The 24,009-nt window shown below is 52.6% G+C and overlaps 4 protein-coding genes and 1 long non-coding RNA gene across 10 annotated transcripts; 2 read left to right on the top strand and 3 right to left on the bottom strand.

The window, feature by feature from the left end:
- The first annotated feature begins 1,099 nt into the window (after positions 1–1,099).
- Positions 1,100–4,583, top strand: gpr137ba (G protein-coupled receptor 137Ba). 3 transcript variants are annotated; one of them, XR_008952552.1, is made up of 8 exons: positions 1,100–1,228; positions 1,327–2,112; positions 2,554–2,603; positions 2,681–2,903; positions 3,004–3,150; positions 3,497–3,625; positions 3,923–4,108; positions 4,186–4,583. XR_008952552.1 is itself a non-coding variant. In XM_057046650.1 (8 exons), exons 2-8 carry the CDS (start codon positions 1,753–1,755, stop codon positions 4,295–4,297), a joined length of 1,110 nt encoding a protein of 369 aa, XP_056902630.1. In that variant the 5' UTR covers positions 1,101–1,228; positions 1,327–1,752; the 3' UTR covers positions 4,298–4,583. The 3 variants fall into 3 exon arrangements, 2 of the variants coding, with proteins under 2 accessions (XP_056902630.1, XP_056902629.1); XM_057046650.1 differs by having other exon boundaries at positions 1,101–1,228; positions 2,714–2,903; positions 3,987–4,108; XM_057046649.1 differs by having other exon boundaries at positions 1,103–1,228; positions 3,987–4,108.
- Positions 4,584–4,641: 58 nt separating this feature from the next.
- egln1a (egl-9 family hypoxia-inducible factor 1a) lies at positions 4,642–17,430 on the bottom strand. Of its 3 annotated transcripts, XM_057046652.1 has the most exons (5): positions 16,408–17,430; positions 11,482–11,601; positions 5,942–6,078; positions 5,800–5,867; positions 4,642–5,653 (listed from the first exon to the last, which is right to left on the bottom strand). In XM_057046652.1, exons 1-5 carry the CDS (start codon positions 17,116–17,118, stop codon positions 5,598–5,600), a joined length of 1,092 nt encoding a protein of 363 aa, XP_056902632.1. In that variant the 5' UTR covers positions 17,119–17,430; the 3' UTR covers positions 4,642–5,597. The 3 variants fall into 3 exon arrangements, with proteins under 3 accessions (XP_056902632.1, XP_056902633.1, XP_056902634.1); XM_057046653.1 differs by lacking the exon at positions 11,482–11,601; XM_057046654.1 differs by lacking the exons at positions 4,642–5,653; positions 5,800–5,867; positions 5,942–6,078 and adding an exon at positions 10,008–10,561.
- Positions 6,085–7,524, bottom strand: LOC130533353 (ribosome-binding protein 1-like). Its single transcript, XM_057046656.1, has 2 exons — positions 6,944–7,524; positions 6,085–6,238 (listed from the first exon to the last, which is right to left on the bottom strand). Exons 1-2 carry the CDS (start codon positions 7,465–7,467, stop codon positions 6,172–6,174), a joined length of 591 nt encoding a protein of 196 aa, XP_056902636.1. The 5' UTR covers positions 7,468–7,524; the 3' UTR covers positions 6,085–6,171.
- A 1,529-nt stretch (positions 17,431–18,959) lies between the features above and the next one.
- tsnax (translin-associated factor X) lies at positions 18,960–23,011 on the top strand. Its single transcript, XM_057046655.1, has 6 exons — positions 18,960–19,075; positions 19,494–19,580; positions 19,658–19,772; positions 20,145–20,275; positions 22,119–22,240; positions 22,374–23,011. The coding sequence occupies exons 1-6, from the start codon at positions 19,063–19,065 to the stop codon at positions 22,743–22,745; spliced, it is 840 nt and encodes a 279-aa protein (XP_056902635.1). The 5' UTR covers positions 18,960–19,062; the 3' UTR covers positions 22,746–23,011.
- Positions 20,053–23,781, bottom strand: LOC130533354 (uncharacterized). 2 transcript variants are annotated; one of them, XR_008952554.1, is made up of 3 exons: positions 23,540–23,781; positions 23,324–23,413; positions 20,053–21,441 (listed from the first exon to the last, which is right to left on the bottom strand). It is a non-coding gene; the product is annotated as an uncharacterized LOC130533354 (long non-coding RNA). The 2 variants fall into 2 exon arrangements; XR_008952553.1 differs by lacking the exon at positions 20,053–21,441 and adding an exon at positions 22,917–23,217.
- Between the last annotated feature and the right edge of the window lie 228 nt (positions 23,782–24,009).

Below are 24,009 nucleotides of genomic sequence, written 5' to 3'. Positions count from 1 at the left end.
GGGAGGGGCCACCTGGAGGGGCGCAGGGAGGGGCCACCTGGAGGGGCCACAGGGAGGGGCCGCAGGGAGGGGCCACCTGGAGGGGCCACAGGGAGGGGCCACCTGGAGGGCCACAGGGAGGGGCCACAGGGAGGGGCCACCTGGAGGGGCTGCAGGGAGGGGCCAGAGGGAGGGGCCACAGGGAGGGGCCGCAGGGAGGGGCCACCTGGAGGGCCACAGGGAGGGGCCACATGGAGGGGCCACATGGAGGGGCCACCTGGAGGGGCCACATGGTATAATATATAGAAATGATGCAGATGTGTTGCTCTGCTATAGAGCTGCAGTCACAAGGCCTCTTAATACACATCTACACTTGTTGTTATTGTTGTTATTACATCATTATTACAGTTATTATTCTCCTGAGAAAACATGGCTGAGACTTTGCACTGTTGGGCCCAAACGTGTGTAAGAAGCTGAATTCTCAGACTTCTGCTCGTCTAAGCGCTGATGGCGCCACCTGTTGGTGGATTTAGGAAGAGTTTCTGTCCTTAAGATGGTCGATGTTTATTCTGTAAGTTAAGAATTAAGAAAAAGGTTATTAAAGTAACGAGATCGTCTTAAATAGTGCACGTAGATGACTTATTGCGTTAGCAACAGTGTTAATTTAATTCTAAACAAAATTACACGAAACATTACAAAGAAAATCCCAAAATAATGGATTTCAAGACATTAAATGGAATCATTTTAATGAAGCTTGTAAATGACAACATCCTGTTTGGGTTGGTGTTAAAGATAAAGATAAATGTGTGTCAGCAGGCAAAGGTGAGGAAAAACGACCTCCGTGGTCACATGACACACACACGCATATATACACACACACACACACTCACATGACACACACACACACCCTCGCGCACACACTCACATGACCCACACACCCTCACACACACACTCACATACACACACACACACACCCTCTCTCTCTCACACACACACACACACACACACACACACACACACACACACACACACACACACACACACATGCTCTTTGTTACTTCCGAGCCGATTTTTCGCGTTGTTTTCCGGACCAAAGTCTGACTTTGCCTGTCCAGGATGGGGGGGGGGGGGGGTATAAGAGGAGGCAGCGCGGTGGGGGGGTCACACTTTGACCTCTCCCACGTCTTCCAGTTGCAGGAGCGACCTGTGATCCTCGGGGTTGGAAGGCAGCTCCTGGCTCGGTGTTCTGGTATTTACACGCTATAAACTTGTAGAATGGGAACCCTCATTAATACTCTAATATAATCGGATCAAACCGCCTTTAATCACGCTGAATTTGTCCACTAGGGTTTCGGTGGAAAGCGAACGAAAGACCTTTAGATGTGATCGAAACACAGCGGCTCCATCGTGGGAAGCTGCGTCATCGGGTTAAAGCGACAGCGGCTGACGTCGGCTGACGTCGGCTGACGTCGGGGGGGGGGGGGGGGGCGCCGGCGGTCGTGCAGCGGCTCTGCGGCAGCTTCCTGCTCGCTGCAGCTCCCCGCATTGGGCGCCCTCCTCGCGGATCATGCGCCTCGCTCTCCGGCTGCCCGGGGCTCCGCAGCAGGAAGTCGGCACACGTCCCGCTCAGCCTCGCCGGCCGTCGAGTTCGGTTCCGCTTTCTGCCTAACGGCCGCTCTCGCCTCCTCTTTGCCGGGCGAGACAGCGAAGACAGCGGCCGGCGGACACCGGCCTCCCCGCTGCCTCGCCTCCTCCCGCCGGGGAGAGCAGGTCATGGGGCCGTCGCTGATGGACGATCCATGGCCGCTGCCCACCCTGAGCCCGGCCGTGCCTCCCTACGTCACCCTGGGCCTGACGGTGGTGTACACCGTCTTCTACTCGCTCCTCTTCATCTTCGTGTACATCCAGCTGTGGCTGGTTCTGCGGTACCGACACAAACGCTTCAGCTACCAGACGGCCTTCCTGTCGCTGTGCCTGCTCTGGGCCGCCCTGCGCACCGTGCTCTTCTCCTTCTACTTCGAGAACTTTGTCAGCGCCAACACGCTGGGCCCGTTCCCCTTCTGGCTGCTCTACTGCTTCCCGGTGTGTCTCCAGTTCTTCACCCTCAGTCTCATGAACCTCTACTTTGCACAGGTGCGTACAAGTCAGTCTCCCGCCTGAGCCGCTCATGAATATGCAACAATATGTTGGCAGCGGCTTTGGTAGCAAATAATGAAGTAATAATAAAGTGCATCAGGACCTGAAAATGTGCCGAATGGAAATGTTTCGTTTTAGTTGTGTTGCCCTGATCTGGAGACGCCTTCTCCTGTCTTAGAGGCAGGGTCCTGTCATTTCACATGAAACCTGCTTCCCCATCTTTCACCTGTGAGAAGATGCAAAATGGTTCTGCAACAAGTACCTTCGGGGGGGTAGAAACGCTCCTGACGTGCACAGCTTCACGTGTCATCGGGCACGGCTGTGCTGTCGGCATGAGAGCGAAACCACACGGTTCCTCTTTCCAAAGCTCTCCGGGTTTAGAGAAGTGAAAGCAGGCGGTAAAGATCACCACAGCTGCTTGGTTCTTTGTCCTCACAGGTCATTTTTAAGGCCAAGTCAAAGTTCGCCCCAGAGCTGCTGCGCTTCAGGTGAGACGGGGGCTGTTTGGGGGCGTCCGCTGCACCAGGACGTGTGTGTTTACCGTGTGGTGTGCTTGCTGCCGCAGGCTGCCCATGTACCTGCTCTTCCTGTTTGTCAGCCTGCTGTTTTTGGTTGTGAACCTGGTCTGCGCCCTGCTGGTGAGGACGTCCTCCTCAGACACTCACGCCATCGTGCTGGTGAGGGTGGCCATAAACGACACGCTGTTCGTGCTGTCGGCCGTCTCGCTCTCTGTGTGTCTCTACAAGATCGCAAAGATGTCCCTGGCCAACATTTATCTGGAATCCAAGGTGAGGAGCGCGTATCCTAATGTGGGACTCTCCCTCGTTTTACTCTGCTCATCCTCCCACCTGGACGTCCAAACCCTGCAATTCCGTGTGCCTCCTGCAGGGGACGTCAGTGTGCCAGGTGACGGGGGTGGGCGCCGTCGTCATCCTGCTGTACTCCTCCAGGGCCTGCTACAACCTGGTTGTCCTGGGACTGTCCAACAAAAGCATCAACTCCTTTGACTACGACTGGTACAACGTTTCGGACCAGGTCAGGCGGAGATCCTTCCAGGAATTCTGGGAAATGTGAATTTTGTTAACTGAATTGATTCCGGCTGCTGGGAGCTGGGCTGAGAAGCAGAAGGTTCTTGGTTCCAGTCCCCGTGCAGACAAAGCTTGGAAGGTGTTCTGGTGGGGGGGGTGCCAGAACACCTTCAGAGCACTGCCAAGGTACCCTTAAGCAAGGTACCGGACTTACAAGAGGCCCTCATGAAAGGGATGAACTGGGGACTCATGGGGGGGGGGGGGGCTGCCTTGGCCCATTCTGGACCCCCCAGTGAGAGAGATGAAGCAGACACTCTGGTCCCACAGCGTTGTCTTTGTCTTCTGTCCTCCAGGCAGATTTACAGCTGACTCTGGGAGACACCGGCTACATCGTCTTCGGCGTGGTCCTGTTCGTGTGGGAGCTCCTCCCCACTTCTCTCTTGGTGTTCTTCTTCAGAGTCCGGCAGCCGACCCTGGACCAGGTGAGCCGACCCGGTCCCAGTCACGGTTACAGAGGGTTGTTATTGCTATCATTACGGGGTTCAGATAGAACTGTGGTTGCTATGGAGATGCTACTACACTGTTAAATATAACAGGTGGAACGTACCAGTAGTAGTCCTGTAGGGATGAGGGTCCCCCTCCATGTGCCCCCCCCATGGCTCTGGACCAGGTTGACACTTGCTCTTCAGCAGTTTTACACGTAACCTTTGAATGGCTGGACATGAGACATCTGAGACGATGAAGATGTTGCAGACCAGCATCGTCATCTCGGTCTCCAGGGCAACAGAGCTGGGCGTCTCTGCTTGAGAGGGAATGACGAGCTGGTTTCTGTTGGGCCCACAGAGCAGCTCTGGACTACCGGGACACATCTTCTCTTCAAGGTCTTACTTCTTCGACAACCCGCGGCGATATGACAGCGACGATGACCTGGCCTGGAGCGTCATGCCCCAGAACATCCAGGCCAGGTAACCCCCCCCCCCCATTAGAGCCAGGTGCCACTGTATAGGAATGATGTGACCAATGTCTCCGTGTGTTGGTCCAGTCTGGCGGCCGACGGCTACGAGTGGGGGAGCCAGAGCAGCGGCATCAACGCCCACGTTAGCGGGGACGACGGCTCTCGCCTCCCTCACCTGGAGGAGATGGGCCACTACTGATGACCTGTGACATCGTTTTCTTCGTGTTGGCACAGTCCGTCTTCAGGACAGAGACACACTGGTCCCGATGTGGCCCCCCCCCGCTTGACTCTGCCACCGACTGGCCTCTGCCAGCATCCGAGGGTCCATTGATGCAGCTTCATTTTGCACATCGCCTGTATAGTTTCTATTGAATGATGGTTAATATATTTCCAGACTTTTGTAATATGTACTGTATTTCTATTTTATGCACTGTTTATTAGTAAATGTTAAAACTTAATTTCATTAAAATGTTAAAGGGTGACAATTTATGGTTGCTCATGTTTTTCCTAGCATACTTTAGCAAAGTCTAAAAAAGGCCGACCTTGTTGTAATTCACCATTTTTATTGGTCAGGTTTCTAGAAGCACTGATACATCATGTACCTTGTGACTTTACCGAAGATTAAACTCCAAGAAATCACTGCTTTCCAAATAACCGGAGCGTTTTCACCAGTTGGCATTTTCAGATTGTCTAGAAAAAAGCTCGTTTGCAGAGAGACTGACGATCTGATGTTATTTGGCCGCTACCACTGCAGAACGTTCACAGTAAACATGAACCTCCAAACGCAAGAAACTGTGACAGTTCAGAAGTTTGCAGCCTGGCAGAAGTCACGAGAGATGATGTTGAATTAGAGCTGCTGCTTAAGTGCGAAGAAGTTGAAGGCTTCTCTAACAGCGGTTCCAACGGAAGCCAGTAGGGGGCAGCCTAAAACGGCTCTAAAACGATGGCTAATTAAAATAATGCACGTTGACGCAGACGCCATCTACTCTGCACAGATAAATTCATCCACACTTATGTCGATGGGGTTCCATCAGAAAAAAGGGATGTTTCATTCAGATCTTTCCTCATATTATTGCAAACTCCAGAACATTTTGTCATAAAGTAGCTTATAACAGCTGATTCCATGTGAAAAGCATAACACAATAAGCATATGCAGAACACTGTACCTTAAAGTATTAACTGCAGAAACAATATGCAAAATATGTGGATTATTTCTGAACAATACTGCTGCCTGTAATGATTTTTTTTTGTTTTTTATCTGAAAAAAGAAAAAAATCTGTAATGTGAGCATTCTCTTGGAGGTGACCGAAAAAAGACGTCCTCACAATCCCTTTGAGTCATGACATTCAACATCTGCCCAGTCGCCAGCTGTAAATGATCCGATATCTGCGTATTTATGTCTGGCAGAATCAGAACCTTCCATTTCAGGACCTGCTGTTGCGCCACCTTCACACAGGCCGCGTCACAGAGCACTTAAGGGGGGGCTGGGGGGCTCCCCACTAGCTCGGGTCTGATGGTTTACCCAGTTCAACCTTTACTCCTTTTTCCCCTGCACCTGCAGGTAGGCGCACACACACACACACACACACACACACACACACACACACACACACACACACACACACACACACACAGATGGGAGAAAGCATCAATATCAACAGGGATCACGCTCCACCAGTCATGAAAGAGTGGAAGTCTTACTGGTTAAGTATTTTTCTTTGGCTCTGGCCCGCTCGTCTGCATCAAAGTACCAGACTGTGATGGCATACCTGCGGAGACACAGCAGCCAGTTACAGCAGCAGATAATCTGGGCCTGTGCCGATGACAGAGGCCGGGCGCTGACCTGGTGGCATAAGCCGGCTGAACCTCGTGAGGGTTCCGTCTGTCTGACCAGAACAACAGCAGACGGTCAAATTTGGGCTCTATATCGGCAAACTGAGCTTTTCCTTCAGGGAAGATTCGAAGAAGGCCTCCGTGTTCCTGAAAACAAGAGAAAAGATACGTCAGAGGGAACGCAGCCGCCTCCTCAAGATGTGTCAGTCACGTCAAAGGAACAGAGGAAGAGCACATTCATTAAAAGGTGGGGGGACTGAGCTCCAGGAGGAAAGCTCCGGATGGGAAGCAGCGGCGGGTGGCTTTCCTGGGGAGGGATAGGAAGAATAACTGACAGGAAAACTGCTCCGGCTGGATAAAGGAGCTGTAAAGTGAAAACGCAGATTGTGCTGAGCGTGCAGCCGATATGAAAAGACTTCTCTCTTCACACGCACACCGGCAGGGGAATAAAGCTCACACCCTCCTCAGGAAGAGTCAAGTTCTTCCCATCCAAGCCGCCCTGAATGGGGGGAATCCCAGTGGCGCCTGCAGCACCAGCACAGCTCCTTTACTCCTGCCTTGATCCTGTGATGCGTCACCACGCTTAGAATAATTCAGTGTGCTAATGAAGCTAATGGAGCACACATCACAGGATGCCCCTGATCTCCTGACCCCCCCCCCAGCTATGCTATGCTATGCTATGCTATGCTAAACGCCACATCGTCCCAGCGTAAACTCTCCTCTCTTGTTTCAGAAATGACCTGAATCACGTGTGTGAGCGCGCCCCAACGCAGCATTCGCTAATATGTCGATCATTATATTTGGAATTGGCAGTTTCAGGTGTTTCTGTTGATCCCGCAGATACACCTGGATGCATCCATGTCCGGAACGATTTACAGGTAAAATTGAGCTGCTCACAAATGAAAGCTGAAGGTCACCAAAAGGTCAACACTAAACCAGATGTTCCGGGGGAGCCTGAAGCTTCACCGCGTCCAAGTTAAAGAAACTAAATCTGAGCAAAGCCGACACCCACACGCGTGGTGGCGCTCTGCCTGAACAAGCGCAGATGTTCCCCCAGCACGGTCTGAATGTTGGCCGGTGTTCCCTGGTGCTCCATGGTGCTCCCTGGTGTTCCCTGGTGCTCCCTGGTGTTCCCTGGTGCTCCCTGGTGCTCCATGTTGCTCCCTGGTGCTCCCTGGTGTTCCCTGGTGCTCCCTGGTTCTCCCTGGTGCTCCCTGGTTCTCCATGGTGCTCCCTGGTGCTCCCTGGTTCTCCCTGGTGCTCTGTGGTGCTCCCTGGTGTTCCATGGTGCTCCCTGGTGCTCTGTGGTGCTCCCTGGTGTTCCCTGGTGCTCCCTGGTGCTCCATGTTGCTCCCTGGTGCTCCATGTTGCTCCCTGGTTCTCCATGGTGTTCCCTGGTGCTCCCTGGTGCTCCATGTTGCTCCCTGGTGCTCCATGTTGCTCCCTGGTGCTCCATGTTGCTCCCTGGTTCTCCATGGTGTTCCCTGGTGCTCCCTGGTGCTCCATGTTGCTCCCTGGTGTTCCCTGGTGCTCCATGTTGCTCCCTGGTGCTCCATGTTGCTCCCTGGTGTTCCCTGGTGCTCCATGGTGTTCCCTGGTGCTCCATGTTGTTCCTGGTGCTCCATGTTGCTCCCTGGTGTTCCTGGTGCTCCATGGTGTTCCCTGGTGCTCCCTGGTGCTCCCTGGTGCTCCATGTTGCTCCTGGTTCTCCATGGTGCTCCATGTTGCTCCCTGGTTCTCCATGGTGTTCCCTGGTGCTCCATGTTGCTCCCTGTGCTCCATGTTGCTCCCTGGTGCTCCATGTTGCTCCCTGGTGCTCCATGTTGCTCCCTGGTGCTCCATGTTGCTCCCTGGTGCTCCATGTTGCTCCCTGGTGCTCCCTGGTGCTCCATGTTGCTCCCTGGTGCTCCATGTTGCTCCCTGGTTCTCCATGGTGTTCCCTGGTGCTCCCTGGTGCTCCATGTTGCTCCCTGGTGTTCCCTGGTGCTCCATGTTGCTCCCTGGTGCTCCATGTTGCTCCCTGGTTCTCCATGGTGTTCCCTGGTGCTCCATGTTGCTCCCTGGTGTTCCCTGGTGCTCCATGTTGTTCCCTGGTGCTCCCTGGTGCTCCCTGGTGCTCCATTGTGCTCCCTGGTGCTCCATGGTGCTCCCTGGTTCTCCATGGTGCTCCCTGGTTCTCTGTAGTTTAGATGATGGCTGGTCGGTGGTGAAGCGCTCCCGCTACCTTCTACGACCACGCCCGTGCGTTGACCCCGTCTCCTCAGTGTGACCCTGTGAATGGACCAGGGCGGCTGTAGAGACGGGGGCCTGTCCTTGGGTCTCATCCAGCCCCGGGACAAGGTTCCACGTGCACGTTGTCCTGCAGTCAGATGTGGATTAGGGCAGAGCCCCACACACAGTGCACAGCCTTGATTGGAACGCCAGTAGATTGAGCTTGGAATGCCCAATCCAAGGAAGAGGAAAGCTTCTAATTGCTGGTAACAATCCTGACAGAAGGTTTTTTAGATCCAACATCACGAGACGCAGTCATGCATGACCTGCAGTCTATCACACACTTGGACCCCAAGGCTAAATGGTGTTTCCTGCAATTATGTCATTTTCATACGCAGGTCTGGGGGTCAATTACGTGAGGAAGTCCAAAGACCGTCTGTGTCTCCACATGGAAGCCGCCCCCCCTCCCACACGCTGCTGCAGGCTCCTGCTGGGGTTCCTTCCTGCCGTCGGTGTTGGAATTATAACAGACTCAGAGTTTTCATCCGTGAACACAAAAGCTCCGTCACAATGTGCAAACAGGCGTTACACAAAAGCGTCTGAGGTGGCAGCAGCTGGTAAACAGCTGGTAAACAGCTGGTAAACAGCTGGTAAAGAGTCAGTCAGCCACAGTGAGCTGTTGTGAGGACTGAGCGATGCTCCGGGACCCTCAGCCAGGAGGCTAAACAGAAGAGATGGTTCTCCTACATCGAGGCAGCGATGCTGTTGTGAACCACTAACACACACACACACACACACACACACACACACAACACACACACACACACACACACACACACACACACACACACACACACCACACACACACACACACACACACACACACACACACACACACGGTCCTGCAGGGTCTACGGTCTGTTGTGCTCCAGCTTGTTGCTCCTGGCTCGTCCCTTCATCACAGGTCACCTAAACGGCGCCGGTTTGGTCCCATTTTCCGTTCATGAGTCAGTTAATGGACAGTTGCTGTGCGACGTGGTGGATATTGTTGGTGCTGATCCAACTCTGGGCCCTGCAGACCAGACATGTTCCATGATCCAGCCGCTGGGCTGTGGCCCTGTTGGGACGGCCCTCCCCACGCCGCTGGTGAAGGTTCAGAGGTGCTGGTGAAGGCTCAGAGATGCTGGTGAAGGTTCAGAGGTGCTGGTGAAGGTTCAGAGGTGCTGGTGAAGGTTCAGAGGTGCTGGTGAAGGTTCAGAGGTGCTGGTGAAGGTTCAGAGATGCTGGTGAAGGTTCAGAGATGCCGGTGAAGGTTCAGAGGTGCCGGTGAAGGCTCAGAGGTGCTGGTGAAGGTTCAGAGTGCTGGTGAAGGTTCAGAGGTGCCGGTGAAGGCTCAGAGGTGCCGGTGAAGGCTCAGAGGTGCCGGTGAAGGTTCAGAGATGCCGGTGAAGGCTCAGAGGTGCCAGTGAAGGTTCAGAGATGCTGGTGAAGGCTCAGAGATGCTGGTGAAGGCTCAGAGATGCCGGTGAAGGTTCAGAGGTGCTGGTGAAGGCTCAGAGATGCTGGTGAAGGTTCAGAGGTGCTGGTGAAGGTTCAGAGGTGCTGGTGAAGGCTCAGAGGTGCTGGTGAAGGTTCAGAGGTGCTGGTGAAGGTTCAGAGGTGCTGGTGAAGGTTCAGAGGTGCTGGTGAAGGCTCAGAGGTGCTGGTGAAGGTTCAGAGGTGCTGGTGTGAAGGCTCAGAGGTGCTGGTGAAGGCTCAGAGGTGCTGGTGAAGGTTCAGAGGTGCTGGTGAAGGTTCAGAGGTGCTGGTGAAGGTTCAGAGGTGCCGGTGAAGGTTCAGAGGTGCTGGTGAAGGCTCAGAGGTGCTGGTGAAGGCTCAGAGGTGCTGGTGAAGGCTCAGAGATGCTGGTGAAGGTTCAGAGGTGCTGGTGAAGGCTCAGAGATGCTGGTGAAGGCTCAGAGGTGCTGGTGAAGGTTCAGAGGTGCTGGTGAAGGCTCAGAGGTGCTGGTGAAGGCTCAGAGATGCTGGTGAAGGCTCAGAGGTGCTGGTGAAGGTTGCAGGAAGCAGAATGTTGACGGCGTGTTAAAATGCCGTCAACAGTGGGTCAACGGCAGGTCTGCACATTCTGGGGCGCCAAGACCTCCTCCATCAAGTGGCCCGCTCACCGGGTCCTCTGGTACGCCCCCCAGGTTCTTGGTGCCAGGCCAGGAGATAAATCCCACCTTCTGGCCTGCGTGCAGATGTGTACAGATGTGTTATCCTTCCTCTGTGGTGCCACCAGTGGTGGCTCCGTCCGTTCTGGGCCGCTCCACCGTCTTCCAGAGCATTTCTAGATCGGACTCGTCTTGCTAACTGGCTCGCTAACTCTTTTCCTAACTAACTAACTAACTAACTAACTAACTAAGGATCATTACAGCTTCTGAAGGGACAGAAGGAAGACAAGGAAATTTCAAAATACCAAATAACAAGTTTGAGTCCTGAAATGTATTCTGCCCTTTTTTGGTCTTAGTGTGCAGTTTTTATAGCTGGGTTGTTCGAGGAGGTGGGACGGGATCTATAGGAGGTGGGACGGGATCAATAGGATTTGGGACGGGATCTATAGTAGATGGGACGGGATCTATAGTAGATGGGACGGGGTCTATATGAGATGGGACGGGATCTATAGTAGATGGGACGGGGTCTATATGAGGTGGGACGGGGTCTATATGAGGTGGGACGGGGTCTATATGAGGTGGGACGGGGTCTATATGAGGTGGGACGGAGTCTATATGAGATGGGACGGGATCTATAGTAGATGGGACGGAGTCTATATGAGGTGGGACGGGGTCTATATGAGATGGGACGGGGTCTATATGAGATGGGACGGGATCTATAGTAGATGGGACGGAGTCTATAGGAGGTGGAGGTGGGGTCTATAGTAGATAGGACGGGGTCTATATGAGATGGGACGGGATCTATAGTAGATGGGACGGGGTCTATATGAGGTGGGACGGGGTCTATATGAGGTGGGACGGGGTCTATAGTAGATGGGACGGGATCTATAGTAGATGGGACGGGGTCTATAGTAGATGGGACGGGGTCTATAGTAGATGGGACGGGGTCTATAGTAGATGGGACGGGGTCTATAGTAGATGGGACGGGGTCTATAGTAGATAGGACGGGGTCTAAAGGAGGTGGAGGTGGGGTCTATGGATCTAAATGAGAGGAAGATGTACAGTAACGGCCGCTTCAGGCTGGTTGATCACACGTAGCTGAATATAAAGATCAGCGAGGTCCTGGACGTCCCGTTTGTTCTGATGGGATGTTCGGAGACATCTAGGAACATTATTGTCTGCATACCTTGGCATTCCAGTCTTTGTTAAGGTAATATATGCATGTGACACACCGCCCGTCGCCATTTGGGTTGTCCACGTGGCGCACGTACCCCGTTCCGTTTCCAGGGTAACACGCCACCATCGCCTGAAACCAGAGAGAATAAAAGTGTGAGACCAGCAACAAGAGCAAAAGCTCATGGAAACCGAAGATGCTAAGATGCTAAATGAAGGCGGGCCAGAGCAGAGCGCCACGGCGAGCAGCTGTGAGGGCAGCAGACGCCCGTGTGGCCTCTGATGTAAAGCCAGCCGGCCGCCTTGGCGCCCCCCCGCCATTGTTCTGGGTTCACCTGCGCCGAGGTTGCTTACAACACAGCCGCCGCACTATAAACCAGTGAGGGACCACACCGGAGATATCACGTGCACGTCGATTTCCCCTCGCCCCTTCCTGCCCCGCTGGCTCGTGTGATAGGCTGGGGGTGTTGGCAGCGGCGCTGGGAGCTGCACAGTCCAGAGCCAGCCTGGCATTCCCACCGGGAACACAACATTCCTCCTCAGTCACCAACTTAAAATATACTTTCAGAGGCGTGAATGGGAGCGCCTGTCACTCACGTCTGTCTGCTGCGGGACGCAGGTCACCACCGGAATTCACAATATCAGCCTACAAAGCTGATGGAATAAGGAAAGACTAACACGGGGGGGGGGGGCTCCCTTCTGCTAGCTAAACTGTGACTCTGAAAACAAGGGCTGGTCTGGAAGGGAATGCACATGTGACGGGTGCTAACTTGATAAAAAGCTTCCTCTTGGTAAAGTGCAATGCAGCGAGCTTATGGGAGAGCGTGTGTGTGTGTGTGTGTGTGGGGGGGGGAGGAGGAGGAGACAAAGCAAATGGGTTTAGGGTTAAAGCTAGAGGAGACGAGCGAACTGCTGTAAACTCTGACTCTTGGCCTTCATCCAGCGGGAGCAGTATTTTAATGCTTGTGCTACGTGCAGAGCGTGAGGAAGGTTGGCTGATCCTTGGCTATGTGCCCCCCCCCCCCCCACTTGGCTCACCCAGCGAAGCTGAAGATGGGTAAACACGATCAGTTGGGCAAACGGGGCGGCCTAGATTTGGACAGGCGAGAACGACGAGTGGGGGTTAAAGATGACAGTTTTATTTCTCAGACCTCCCACTGAAGGCCTCAAATGCTTTGCTAGCTGTAGCTCCTAAATAAGAGAGTGCAAACAAGGTGCTGCAGGACGACAGAGCGAAGGTTGGCTCACCCCCGTGGCCTCGTATTCAGGCCACTTTAAATCATCTTCATGAGAGCCACCCTGAAATAATGACATTTAAAAGCCGTGGGATTGATCTGATGACTGGCTGCTAATTACACTCGGATGGCACAAGATGCTGTTCGCTGCATTCGTAACTAAAGATTCAGTTCATTAAAGCAAAACGGTTCATTTTTACAAAAGCAGTTTGTGGGTCGCTGCTACCTAATGCTAAATTTGACCTTGTACTGGAATAATCCAGCCGTCGCTGTGATGCCACCATCATCATCATCATATAGAACATCTGCTTCATGCTCCAACGCCAGTCATGAACTTGGGTGGAGCCACGAGGAAAAGCTGCAGGGGGCAGAAGCAAGGCCTCCAAACAAGTACAAACGCACGGCGGCCTCATGGTGCCCTCACGGCAGCCTCACAGCGGCAGCCTCACGGCAGCCTCACGGCGGCCTCATGGCGCCCTCACGGCAGCCTCATGGCGCCCTCACGGCGCCCTCACGGCAGCCTCATGGCGCCCTCACGGCAGCCTCACAGTGGCGCCCTCACGGCGGCGGCCTCACAGCGGCCTCACGGCGGCGGCCTCATGTCGGCGGCCTCACGGCGGCGGCCTCACGTCGGCGGCGGCCTCACGTCGGCGGCCTCGTGGCGGCGGCCTCGTGGCGGCGGCCTCACGGCGGCCTCATGGCGGCGGCCTCATGTCGGCGGCCTCGCGTCGGCGGCCTCATGTCGGCGGCCTCATGTCGGCGGCGGCCTCGTGGCGTCCAGGACTGTGGGAAACCGGGCAGATTGGGTCCCAGCCCAGGACGCTCAGGCGTTTTATCTGTCCAACACTGGAGCTGAATGCAGAGGAAATCCCTGTTCCGAGCCATGACCCAGTTTATTCTTTTCTTAACTGCAGGCTGTGAACGAGAGGGGACGTATACAGCGGCCACGCTCTCCTACAGCCTCCACAGAAAAGGCCCGTCTCTAGTTTCTTTACGTACATTCTCAGCAGGGGGTCTGTCGACCTGATCGTTTCTAGCCTCCTATAAAGAAAGGAAGCAGGAGCAGAGTGGATCTTTCCGCAGCAACGTCTCCCCAACGGCTCGGACTGACCGGCTTCATCGTGCTTGTCTGGGAGCCAAGTGAGCTCATGGGGTAATTGGATCAGTCACCGATACCGTCTTGTTGCCAGTAGAGAAAAAAGGAGCACAATTTCATGTTAAAACCTGAAGACAAGATGCATTTGGAGCCCGGGAGGCTGGAACGTTCAAAGGAAAACACAGAACGCAGGTAAATGTGATTAAATAGTGATTGAATTCAACTTAAGCCAGTGAATAAATACGGAGAGACTTCCACTGTCCAGCAACAACCAGGAGGGATCTCCACCGGGGTCAGAACCAGGACCAGCAGAAAACCGCGACATAAACATGCTGCCAATGAATTCGCACAACTCCATCAGAACAGCAGCAACCACCAGGATCGGGGGTCGGCGTCCAGAAATGCTGCCGTTGTTATTTAGTGCGTAGCTGTGAAACAATAAACAGGAAGGAGATGCATGCAAGGTGCTGCTCCGGCCCGCTGGCACCACAGGCGGAAGCAGCCTATAGCAGACATAGCAGGCCCAGCACATGACTTCCTTTAGCCGGCTCGCTCTATAGACTTGGAAGATTTAGGTCAACGGTCAACTTCCTGACCGAAGCTCTTGTTCGCCGTCGCCCTGCGACACTACAAATACATAATGTACACGGCTGAATTATGCACCTACAAGCCTTGGCTTTGGACGCACGGCTGAGGGGGGCATCTTTAGTCCTGTATTTCCCTGCACTACGTGAGTTGTTCTGGCTGGAATCTAACATAGAAACAGCAGGGTGATCTCACAGCATGATCACCGCCTCTCCTCCGTGCACGGCACAGAACCAGCTCGCTGCTGTTATATAGGCAGGGCCCCCCCGCGGCCCCCTGCCGGGGGCACGCGTGACGGTTGCAGGAAGAGCTCGTCCCCAGCCTTTGGCTATGCTAAGGCAGCGCCGCTGGGGGCGGCCTGGTCCCGAGGGCACGTGCCCACCGGGGTTTGCTGGGTCAGTCACCTTCACAGGCTCCCAGGAACGCTCTAAGGGCATCAGCGAGTCCTCAACACGTGCACGCGCCGCTGCACGCCAGCCCCCACAATGCTAGCGCAGGAGTGGAGGAAGCGGGAACAATGACATTTAATAAGTGTTTGGCCCAAATCATGTCCCCCTATCTTCCTCGTTGCAAATTCTGCGCACATTGTTCGGGATCCCTTTGAGCCACCGATACAGCCGCCGTCTGTTTGTGCAAGTCATGCTGATAGTCACTGGTCACAGTCCAGGAGGGCGTTTGCCAAGACAACCGGGCCAGTGGGTGAGGAAGCAGAGGTGGCCCCACGGCTGACACCCTGACACCCTGACGCATCAGCTGCTTCCCAGGACTGCAGGCTAAAATAGAGCCTTCTGATAAACTGCTTCATGTTTACCAAGAAGCGCTGAGGTGGAAAAGCACAACTGGACGGGCGGAATAGCCTAAAAATAACAGTGATTGTAATCAGAGTTTGATGCAAGCAGATTAAAGTAAATACCTGAAGCCAGCCTGTGCTACATGTCAGACACAGAAGAGAGCAAAATAGGGCCAAAGCAAGGCGGGACACGACCCGCGGACGAGGGGAAGCTTTGACTTTGGAATTAAATAAATACATGTCCAACATTACCAAAAACCTAAAGTTCAGCCTCTGGGTGCAGGTGTTGGCTCACGAAGCCACTGAAAGAAGTTGGAGAGGCTTTAATTTTTATGTTCACAGAGCTTTGGATCGTCTCCCCTCTGGATGGAGCGAGTGATGCTGCCAGCAGCTCATCTCCCGGGTCAGGATCGCTCCACGATGACGGGTTAAAGGGGTCGGGTCACCTGAACCCAGCAGCTGGAACCAGTCTGACGTTTCTGCGGGTCAAACGGCAGCTTCACATGCACTAAACGTGCACATCCCACACGCAGGTCCTCCTCCTCCAAAGGAATGCAGCCTCACCTATGGTCCGAGTCCACATCCAGGTACAGAACATCCCTCCCTCCCGTGGACCACACCACGGCACAGTCCCGGATCGTCAGGTTCTGACCCGACAACCAGCTGGAGCTGCAAGAACAATCACAACACACGTGCCGAACGTAACCTGCTGGCAGACACCTGCTCCAAGTTTAGACAAGCTAAATCCAGGTGAACGGACATTCACACTTCTAAAGGAAGGCCAGCTCCAGGCTGAACAGAACACCGGGCCAAGACCGACACACTCAGTCAGGGAGGAACCTACACACACCTGACACTTGTTCCCGATGCCGTCAGAGCTCATTACAGGAAGTGAGGTGGTCTCTCTTTTTAAATGGGAAACCTCAAATATAAGAGTAGAACTTTGGTCTGCTCTCATCTCCAGAGTCGTCCAACACACCACAGTCCTGTGACCAGTTCGGGGGGGTCTGCGACCTTCTTCCCCAGGTAGTCAAACAGTAACGCGATGATTTGGGGGTAAACCTGCGCAAACTATGGGCGTCACTAGTTGCCCACCTTGGGACGTTATTAACCAGGAAGGTGTAGTCCCAGGTATGATCGGCTCACGCATGGTTAGCATGGTCCACCGCTGGCAGCAATACTTTCAGATTCAGATCCCCTTATCTGTCCCACGGGGGGGGGGGGTGTACTTACTTTTGTCCTTCCATTAATTGCGTAGTTTCCCAGTTTACCGTTACAGTGTCTAATCAGGTCGTCCATGCGCCCCATCAGGAAGCGGATCTTCTCGCAGCCGGCCTCCTTCCCTTCGATCCAGGTGATTTTATCACCTCGGATGTCTTTAGTGGAGTCGCCTTTCTGGCTGACCAGCTGTCCGTCCGAGAACCTGCCCGTGTTGTGCAGGGCTTTGACATTTTCTAAAATACTCTGTCCGATCTCCGCTCCTAAGAAGTTGTCCACCACACAGATGCCGTGCTTGTTCATGCACGGAACGATGTACTCCGCAGCCAGCTTCTGAGGTGATGCGCTACTTTGTCCGTTCGGTGTGGATGTTCCGTTGGCACCGTCTTCTCCCTGCGCGTCACCCGCGCCAGGTGTGTCACCCGCGCCAGGTGTGTCCCCGGTGGGTGCAACTGCACTGTCCGCCTTCTCGGGGCTGATTTGGGCGTCTGGCTCGTCGTGCCCGGGCGGCTGCGGCTGCGGCTGCGGCTGCTCCAGCTTCTGCTTGGGAAGTTGCGGCTTGTTCGCCTCCTTGCAGCTGAGCTTGTGCTTCCTCCAGTCCTGTTTCTGGTGCTCTTTGCTGCAGTAGAAAGAACTCCGGCACCTGCCGCACTTCAGGAGGTTCTCCATTTTCCCACAAAGTTCACAGTACTGTCGGTCCCTCTCCAAATCGCTCTTCCTCTCCATGTGTGTGGCGAACGTCACGGGGGGAGCGCTGCGCCTTTAATTCCGATCCTTCACACGCGCCCTGCTAACCAACAACTTTGGAAACGATCCACTGCCTCTGCCACGCTACACCGAGCCAGACGGAAAAGTGAGACTCAATACCTCGCCATTTCCTCACGCCTACTCCCATCTCAGATCTTGTATCAGTTAAACAATACGAAACAATGGGCTCTGGGCCGAACATTTTGTTGTCGGGCTTCGGGAGGCATTTCAGCGGGCTAACTGTCGCTCTGTAGAAAGTGCATGGCGCCGCTCGGAGTGTGCTAAACCTCTGTGGCCACGCCCGCTCTGACGTCAGCACGCAGGCGCCTCCCCCTGCTGCGCTCCCTTCAGGGCCCGTCGGACACGGCCAAGAGGACTCATAAACATACTGGAAACCATGGCGATGACTGCGCTAAATAGCAGAGACGGGAACACGTGCACGTTGTTAATCACTGTCATCGTGTTATCGGACAGCGTGGCTTTGGAGTTGCCGCTTTTGATCAAATGTGAAGTCAATACGTCGTCTGTCCAAGGCTGTAGTTGCGCAAGCACAGGCAATGTCAGCGGTGCCAAATGCGTTTTTTATGCCGTTTTACGCCAACGCATGCGCGCGAAGTACCCGCGTGCAACCTTAATTGTTTATTTTTGAACTCACGACGTGCTTTGAATAAACAACTTAAACAAACAACGTAAAAATGCCCAATTCGGTAATTACTAGTTATAGCACACGCGCGCGCGCGCGCACACACACACACATCATTTTCTAAGTGTGTTCTTTTCCCTTGTCAAGCAACTGCAGATCTAGAACAATACACACTTTAATCAAAGGATGTGATCACGTTACTTGCTGCTCTGCCATGGTTTGAACCGCGAACACAAATGCATCGTGCGTGTGTTTTGCCCTCATTCCAGGCTTGCGTGTATGGAATTCCTTTCTCACAACAAAAGAAAATGTTGCATAGACATTTGTTATGTTCTGAGGGCATGTAGTTTTTCATGTTTTATGCATTTTGGGACAATATCGGTGAAGTCTCAGGATACTAATTCATATTATATCGATATTCGGTAATCCTCTATGTTTCTTGCACAAAACAACTTTCAGATCAAGAGGATAACGCGTGCATGTATACACCTGGCTATATAAATAACTGCTGAAATGGGAATAGATGACAAAGAATATGCTGTGTATTCATCACAAACTCAGATTGGCATCCGCCGTATGGCACGTACTCAGTCCGCAGGAGTCCCTGAAGGAGGGGTTTTCTAAAGAGGGTTAGTTATGTGTAATCTGATGAAGACAGGTTACATTAAACTTACAGTTTTAATGACAAATGCCATTTGCCAGTGGTAGATTGCCAAATTTGGAATTTTAAAGTACTGATGCTGACACTAATGTATCCTAACAAATCGTTGGCATGGCAAAGAATGCTTCATTAAAAAGCAAATGGTCACCAAGTAATTTAAAAAACAAACAAACATTAAAATAATGTAAAATCAACCTTTAATCAATCGGAAATCTAGTGTAGCTAGGATTATTTAAAGACTGAACAAATTTCGAGAAAAGCGCGTTCGACGTTGTGGTTGTTACTACATTTCCCACAATCCACCTCTCTTCCGTTCCTCATACGTGAGTAAACAGCGCAGAAGCCCCGCGCAGGACCCCAACAGCGCCTGTTAGTTAAGAAACAGTTCACCCGCTTTTTAACTATGCGGGGTAATTCCGCTTAATTTTGCCCCCCCATACGTTAGACAGTTATTTTTATGTGCAAACGGCGCTCCCTGTCTGGTGACATCATAATTTTAAACTTGTGTTTCCGAAGGTTTCACTGGCAGCACGAGGATCAGCAGCTAAACGTCTAAATTCCTTAAGGCCCGAAATAATTCGTTCCCTCCAAGAAATTCTCCTAAATTCATCGCTGAATCATGAAGAAGCGAGGTGAGTCCGCCGGGATTTAAGTTTAAAGCAGCTGGGAAAGTCGTTCATAGCTGAAGTCCACTGTGGTTTGGCTCCCTCGTTATTACTGAGCTCTTATTCTAGTAATTACGGTGCAGTTTACACATTTACTGGGATTCTAGAAATATTCGATGCTGAGAACCCAGAAAGACAAAATGTGCACTCATCTCCCAAATAAATAGAGAATTGTAGAGCCCAGATTTATAACTAAAGGTTGTCCTGACCACTATCACAAACCTAAGAACGATGCACTTTAGAAGACTTCATGCAACAGTGATGTTTTTAGTTAATAGAAAGAGGTTGTTGCAGTTAATTAGTATATGCCCTTGATTCGATGACCTTATTGAGAAGGTTGGTCTAAAATGATGTATTTTTCCGTGTAATGTGTCTCTCCTGTCAGGTGAAGACCTGCAGAAAAATGCTCATGCTGTGCAGGGTCTCCAGGCAACCGGCAGCCCATCCTCCGCCATCATGTCCGTTTTCAGAGGTGAAAACCTACAATGGTTTTGTGGACGAGTGCTCTAGAAAAATATTGGCAACTCTTTCTTTCTCTTCTTGATGCAGTTTTCCAGCAGGAGCTCGATACCAAACACGACAAATACGAACGACTGGTCAAGATCAGCCGAGACGTCACCATCGAGAGCAAGAGGACCATTTTCCTCTTACACAGAGTGACCAGGTAGCGTTGACGCCACCCTGCAGCCGTTAGAGCTCGTTGGGTTATGACAGCATATCGGCCCCGTTGTGGAAGCACTAACTGTTGCTCCCTCATCATTTTGATGACCAGAAGCTTTAGCGATGGCTTAAAATCAGAGGTAATTGGCTGAATAGCTTAGCGCTTAGCGCCGTTGCTTGCACTTGATTGGCTGCCCTGCTTGTCAATCAAGTGACGGGATGAATGATAGGCTGATATTTTTTAATGTAATGAGAACCCCTGCCCTAAAATATAAGTTCTTAAATAGTTAGTGATATACATGTTTATTTGTAGTTACATCATGCCGTCCCATCATACTTCCTGCTTAAATTTCAGGTATTTTTCTGTTTGCTAAAGCGTTCAAGATGCCGAAGCTGTTCTAAATGAAGCCGACTCCAAACTGGACGCTGTCAGACAGAAAATTGGTCAAATAGCCAAGGAGCTGCAAGGAGAGGACATCTATCAGTTCCACAGAGCTTTCACTCCTGGTACGCTTCTGTTGTGGTGAAGGCAAATGAGCCTGTAGACGGACCCGTTAATGTAACCATCGGAACGTTTGAGGGTATATTTGGGAGACGTGTCCATATTGGGTGACCTGACAGCAGCTTCTGTATCATGTTGGCTGATTTCCTCCGTTTCACGTTCACTTTCATACGTTCTTTCCTGTTTTCACGTAACCTCAGTGGCTGCACGTTCAAATGTTTTGTCAGCTGTTGCAGTCGTGCTGATACGGCGGGAGCGCGACCTTGATGCAGGCGTGGATACGAGACACGCCCTCTGATAAACTCATTAGTATCAGTGTCAGTTGTTGTCAACAGCCAAAACATCTATGGAGCTTTTGGAGAAGAGAACCATTCCAGGCAGTGTGGGAGAGCTGTTATCTGCATCCAGGGAAGTCCTTTCAGATTACAGTCACCACTGCATCCTTTGCGACGTGACCAGTGGCAGTTCTCACCAATTAGGGACTTCGTATACCCGCCCCCCCCATTTTTTTCTTTTAATCAGCATTATTAGATTAAGACTCGCCAACTGCACGGTCTCCTGTGATAGTCTGGCTGACTTGAAGTCTCCAGGCATGTGTAATGGGTCTGCTTTTTATATAAGGACCATTATAAGATATTGTGGGCTAAATCTGAACATAATTGCCACTGATAAGAGGCCAGAATGCCTCTTTGATAAGCTGTTTTGCTCGGTCCGGCTCAAGGCTCCGAGGCAGCACAAACACAAGCGGAGGCATTTCCCAGAGTTCAGCTGCAGCTCCGTTCTCCTGGACCTTCGCATTCATTTAGCTTTCAGCTCCTGTTGGTCGATCAGACCTCCACTTTTCCAACTGCAGTGATTTACAGCTGCTATCGTGGTTAAACCATCATATCCAATCGCACACGTGTGTGCGTGTGTTATTCCTTTTGCGCCCCCCACTGGCAGCAAACAGGAACTGAACTGTGCCTGCCAGATCGGGTTCTGTTCCTCCTAAACCTCAACATTGTCAGTGAGGTGGGGTGAATGGTGGTGCTCATATTATCGTTAAAAGATGAAGCTGAACGTGCACGTCTCTGGAGCCACGAGGAGCTCCTGCTGTGAAGAAGGCGAGGAGATGAAGTCTTGAGACGTGAAAAACCCCTGGGATGCATTTGGAACGTATTTTTCTAGAATCCTGTCAACACACAATGACAGACTGTGTTTAGTAGCAGCAGCCTGAGCTCGGCGTGCACGGCTGACTGCTGAGCTGGCGTGCACGCACGTTAGCTGGAGGAGTTAGCGACACTCGGCTAAAAACGGCTGGAGGGCTGCGGAGAAGCGTCCTGCTTACATGTCTGTGAAGGGTCATCCAGGACGGCTCAGTCTGGTAGCTGCATTACGACTCCACGTGACCTCGGCTGGGTGCACGGAGCTGTGGGTAGGGGGCGCTCTCCACGTGATCTCAGCTGGGTGCACGGAGCTGCAGGTAGGGGGCGCTCTCCACGTGTCATCTGCACCACAGCTGGTAATGGGCCAGTTTGCTTTACTGGTTCTCAGAAGTGTTGGTGGCTGATGAGGGAGGTGGGATTCCATCCTTCTCTCCTGCTGCTCAGCTTCACGCAGGTTTGAGCCCCTTTGAAGTTCACGTTTGCTCTGAAGTAAAGTGCAGACACAAAGCCTTCCATCCTGCTATTATTGGATGGCTGTTTACCCAGGGTCAGAAAACAACAGTAGAGGTCACCTCAGCCCCCCAGCAAAGATGGAGGCCGTGTCTCAGTGGGCCTGCGGGGAGCGTTCCATCGGTGGAGCTGCTCAGACATTTAATCCTGCTCACATGGAGCCTGTTGTCATGGCTCTTATTCTGTGCACCAGGGATCCAGGAGTTTGTGGAGGCGGCATCGTTCCTGCATTATATCCGCCATCGCAGCCTCGTCAGCCTGGAGGAGATCAACGCCAGGCTGGTGTTCGTGAGGCCAGAGGAGCCTCCTTCCATGGTCAGTGTGAGAGCTTGAGCAAACACCTGGTCATTTATTTAAAAAACACAGAAACCCAATCTGATGAGGCTCCAGTCCAGGATTATTTCACAAGGGTCCGCACAAATACTGGTTTCATTTCTGTGACTTTCAGGACTCTGTTGAGGCCGGGCCAGCAGGGGCCCTGACCTTCCAGGTGACCCCCTCAGACTACCTGCTGGGCGTGGCCGACCTGACCGGGGAGCTAATGCGCCTGTGCATCAGCAGCGTGGGCAACGGCGACATCGACACGCCCTTCCAGCTGAGTCAGTTCCTGCGGCAGATCCACGACGGCTTCTTCTACATCGGGAACACGGGTCCGTACGAGGTGTCCAAAAAGCTGCACGTGCTCCGCCAGAGCCTCGGGAAGGTGGAGGATGCCTGCTACACCCTGCGTGTGCGCGGTTCCGAGATCCCCAAACACATGCTGGCTGACGTGTTCTCCAGCCGGAGCGCGCTCATTGACCCTGACGAGGGGCCGGTGTGAGTCCGGATGGTCGCTGGCGTCTGACGGCAGCTGGCCAAACATCTCCATCAGCTCCAACGTTGTTGTGCGTGTTGGTCATTCGAATTCTTCGCTAACCCACGATTTACAGATTTGTTAAGGCTCTCAGTACATTGTGCTTGTGGGTGGTTTTGTATTTTAATATCACCCAAGTGAGGTTGGAAACTTGAAAGGTTTAATTATGTCGCACCTGTTGGAATGTTTCTGTTTGCCATCTTCAGTTAATAAATACCCATTAGAGCTTCCAATGATCCGAAATATTGCATTAACTAGCATCCCTAAAACACTGTTGCGATGCTATTGGAAGGTCCTGTTACGTTGGCACACGAGGTTCCACCAAGACGGCGATGACCTGGCTGTGCAGCACACCTGGGATCAGTGATCTGGGTTTACCCATTCGACCCATTTGGATGCGCTGAGGATTCTACTGCCTTTGCATGCTTCAAAGGTTCTCCTGCCAAATAAATCACGCCGTGAACGTTCCTTAAACCTCTTTCTTCTTATTTTGCCTCTGTGGGCCATACGTGCGTAGCTGAGCCCCCCCCCCTGCAGCTCCTCACCTGAAGGATCCATCATGAGGAACGGATCTGCACGTGTGGACTGTTGTCGATCGCCGTCGGCCTTTGGCTGCGTCTGAACACTACCTGGGGCTGGATGTGGGCAAACATGGAGACATTTAGTGCTTTTCTCTCCACTAACGATGAACTAAAGCTGTGTAAAGCCTGACCTCTAGTGGCGGACGCTTTAACCTGCCACCAACACACACAAACACACACCTGAGTTATTATTTAAGAGTGGCGGCAGCGGGGATCTGGAAACCTGGATTAATCCCACTCCGCTCCAGTTAAATGGCTCCGAGCCTCATGAGCTGCTGAGGCCCGATGTGGGTCTCATCCCTCCCTCTGCTGCAACAGAAGATCTCTGGTGTTCTTCTCTCATAGGGTGCTGGCAGGGAGAGAAAGAATAAAAAGCACCACAAATGGCTGCACGTGAATTTACTTTTTAAATGACCAAAAAGAACATAGTGGCTAGTATTGTAGTTTTGGTTGTGTAACATGGCGCACGATGACCCCACGTTAGATAAAGCGTGTAGTTGTTAGTCTTTAATGAGGATGATGATGCTTCACGCAGCTGCTGCAGCAGACGGTGACCCCGTGTTGAGGCGGTGTCCGTGCGCAGGGAAGGGGCCGGTGCGTCCGCCGCAGCGCTCCCGGGGCTGGCCGCTGAGCCTGCGAGGCGGGCTGAA

Source organism: Takifugu flavidus, chromosome 11 (assembly GCF_003711565.1).
Source record: "Takifugu flavidus isolate HTHZ2018 chromosome 11, ASM371156v2, whole genome shotgun sequence".
In the NCBI taxonomy this organism is placed as follows: Eukaryota; Metazoa; Chordata; class Actinopteri; order Tetraodontiformes; family Tetraodontidae; genus Takifugu; species Takifugu flavidus.
Note: the sequence above shows the minus strand (reverse complement) of the source record. Positions and strands in the feature narration are given on the sequence as shown.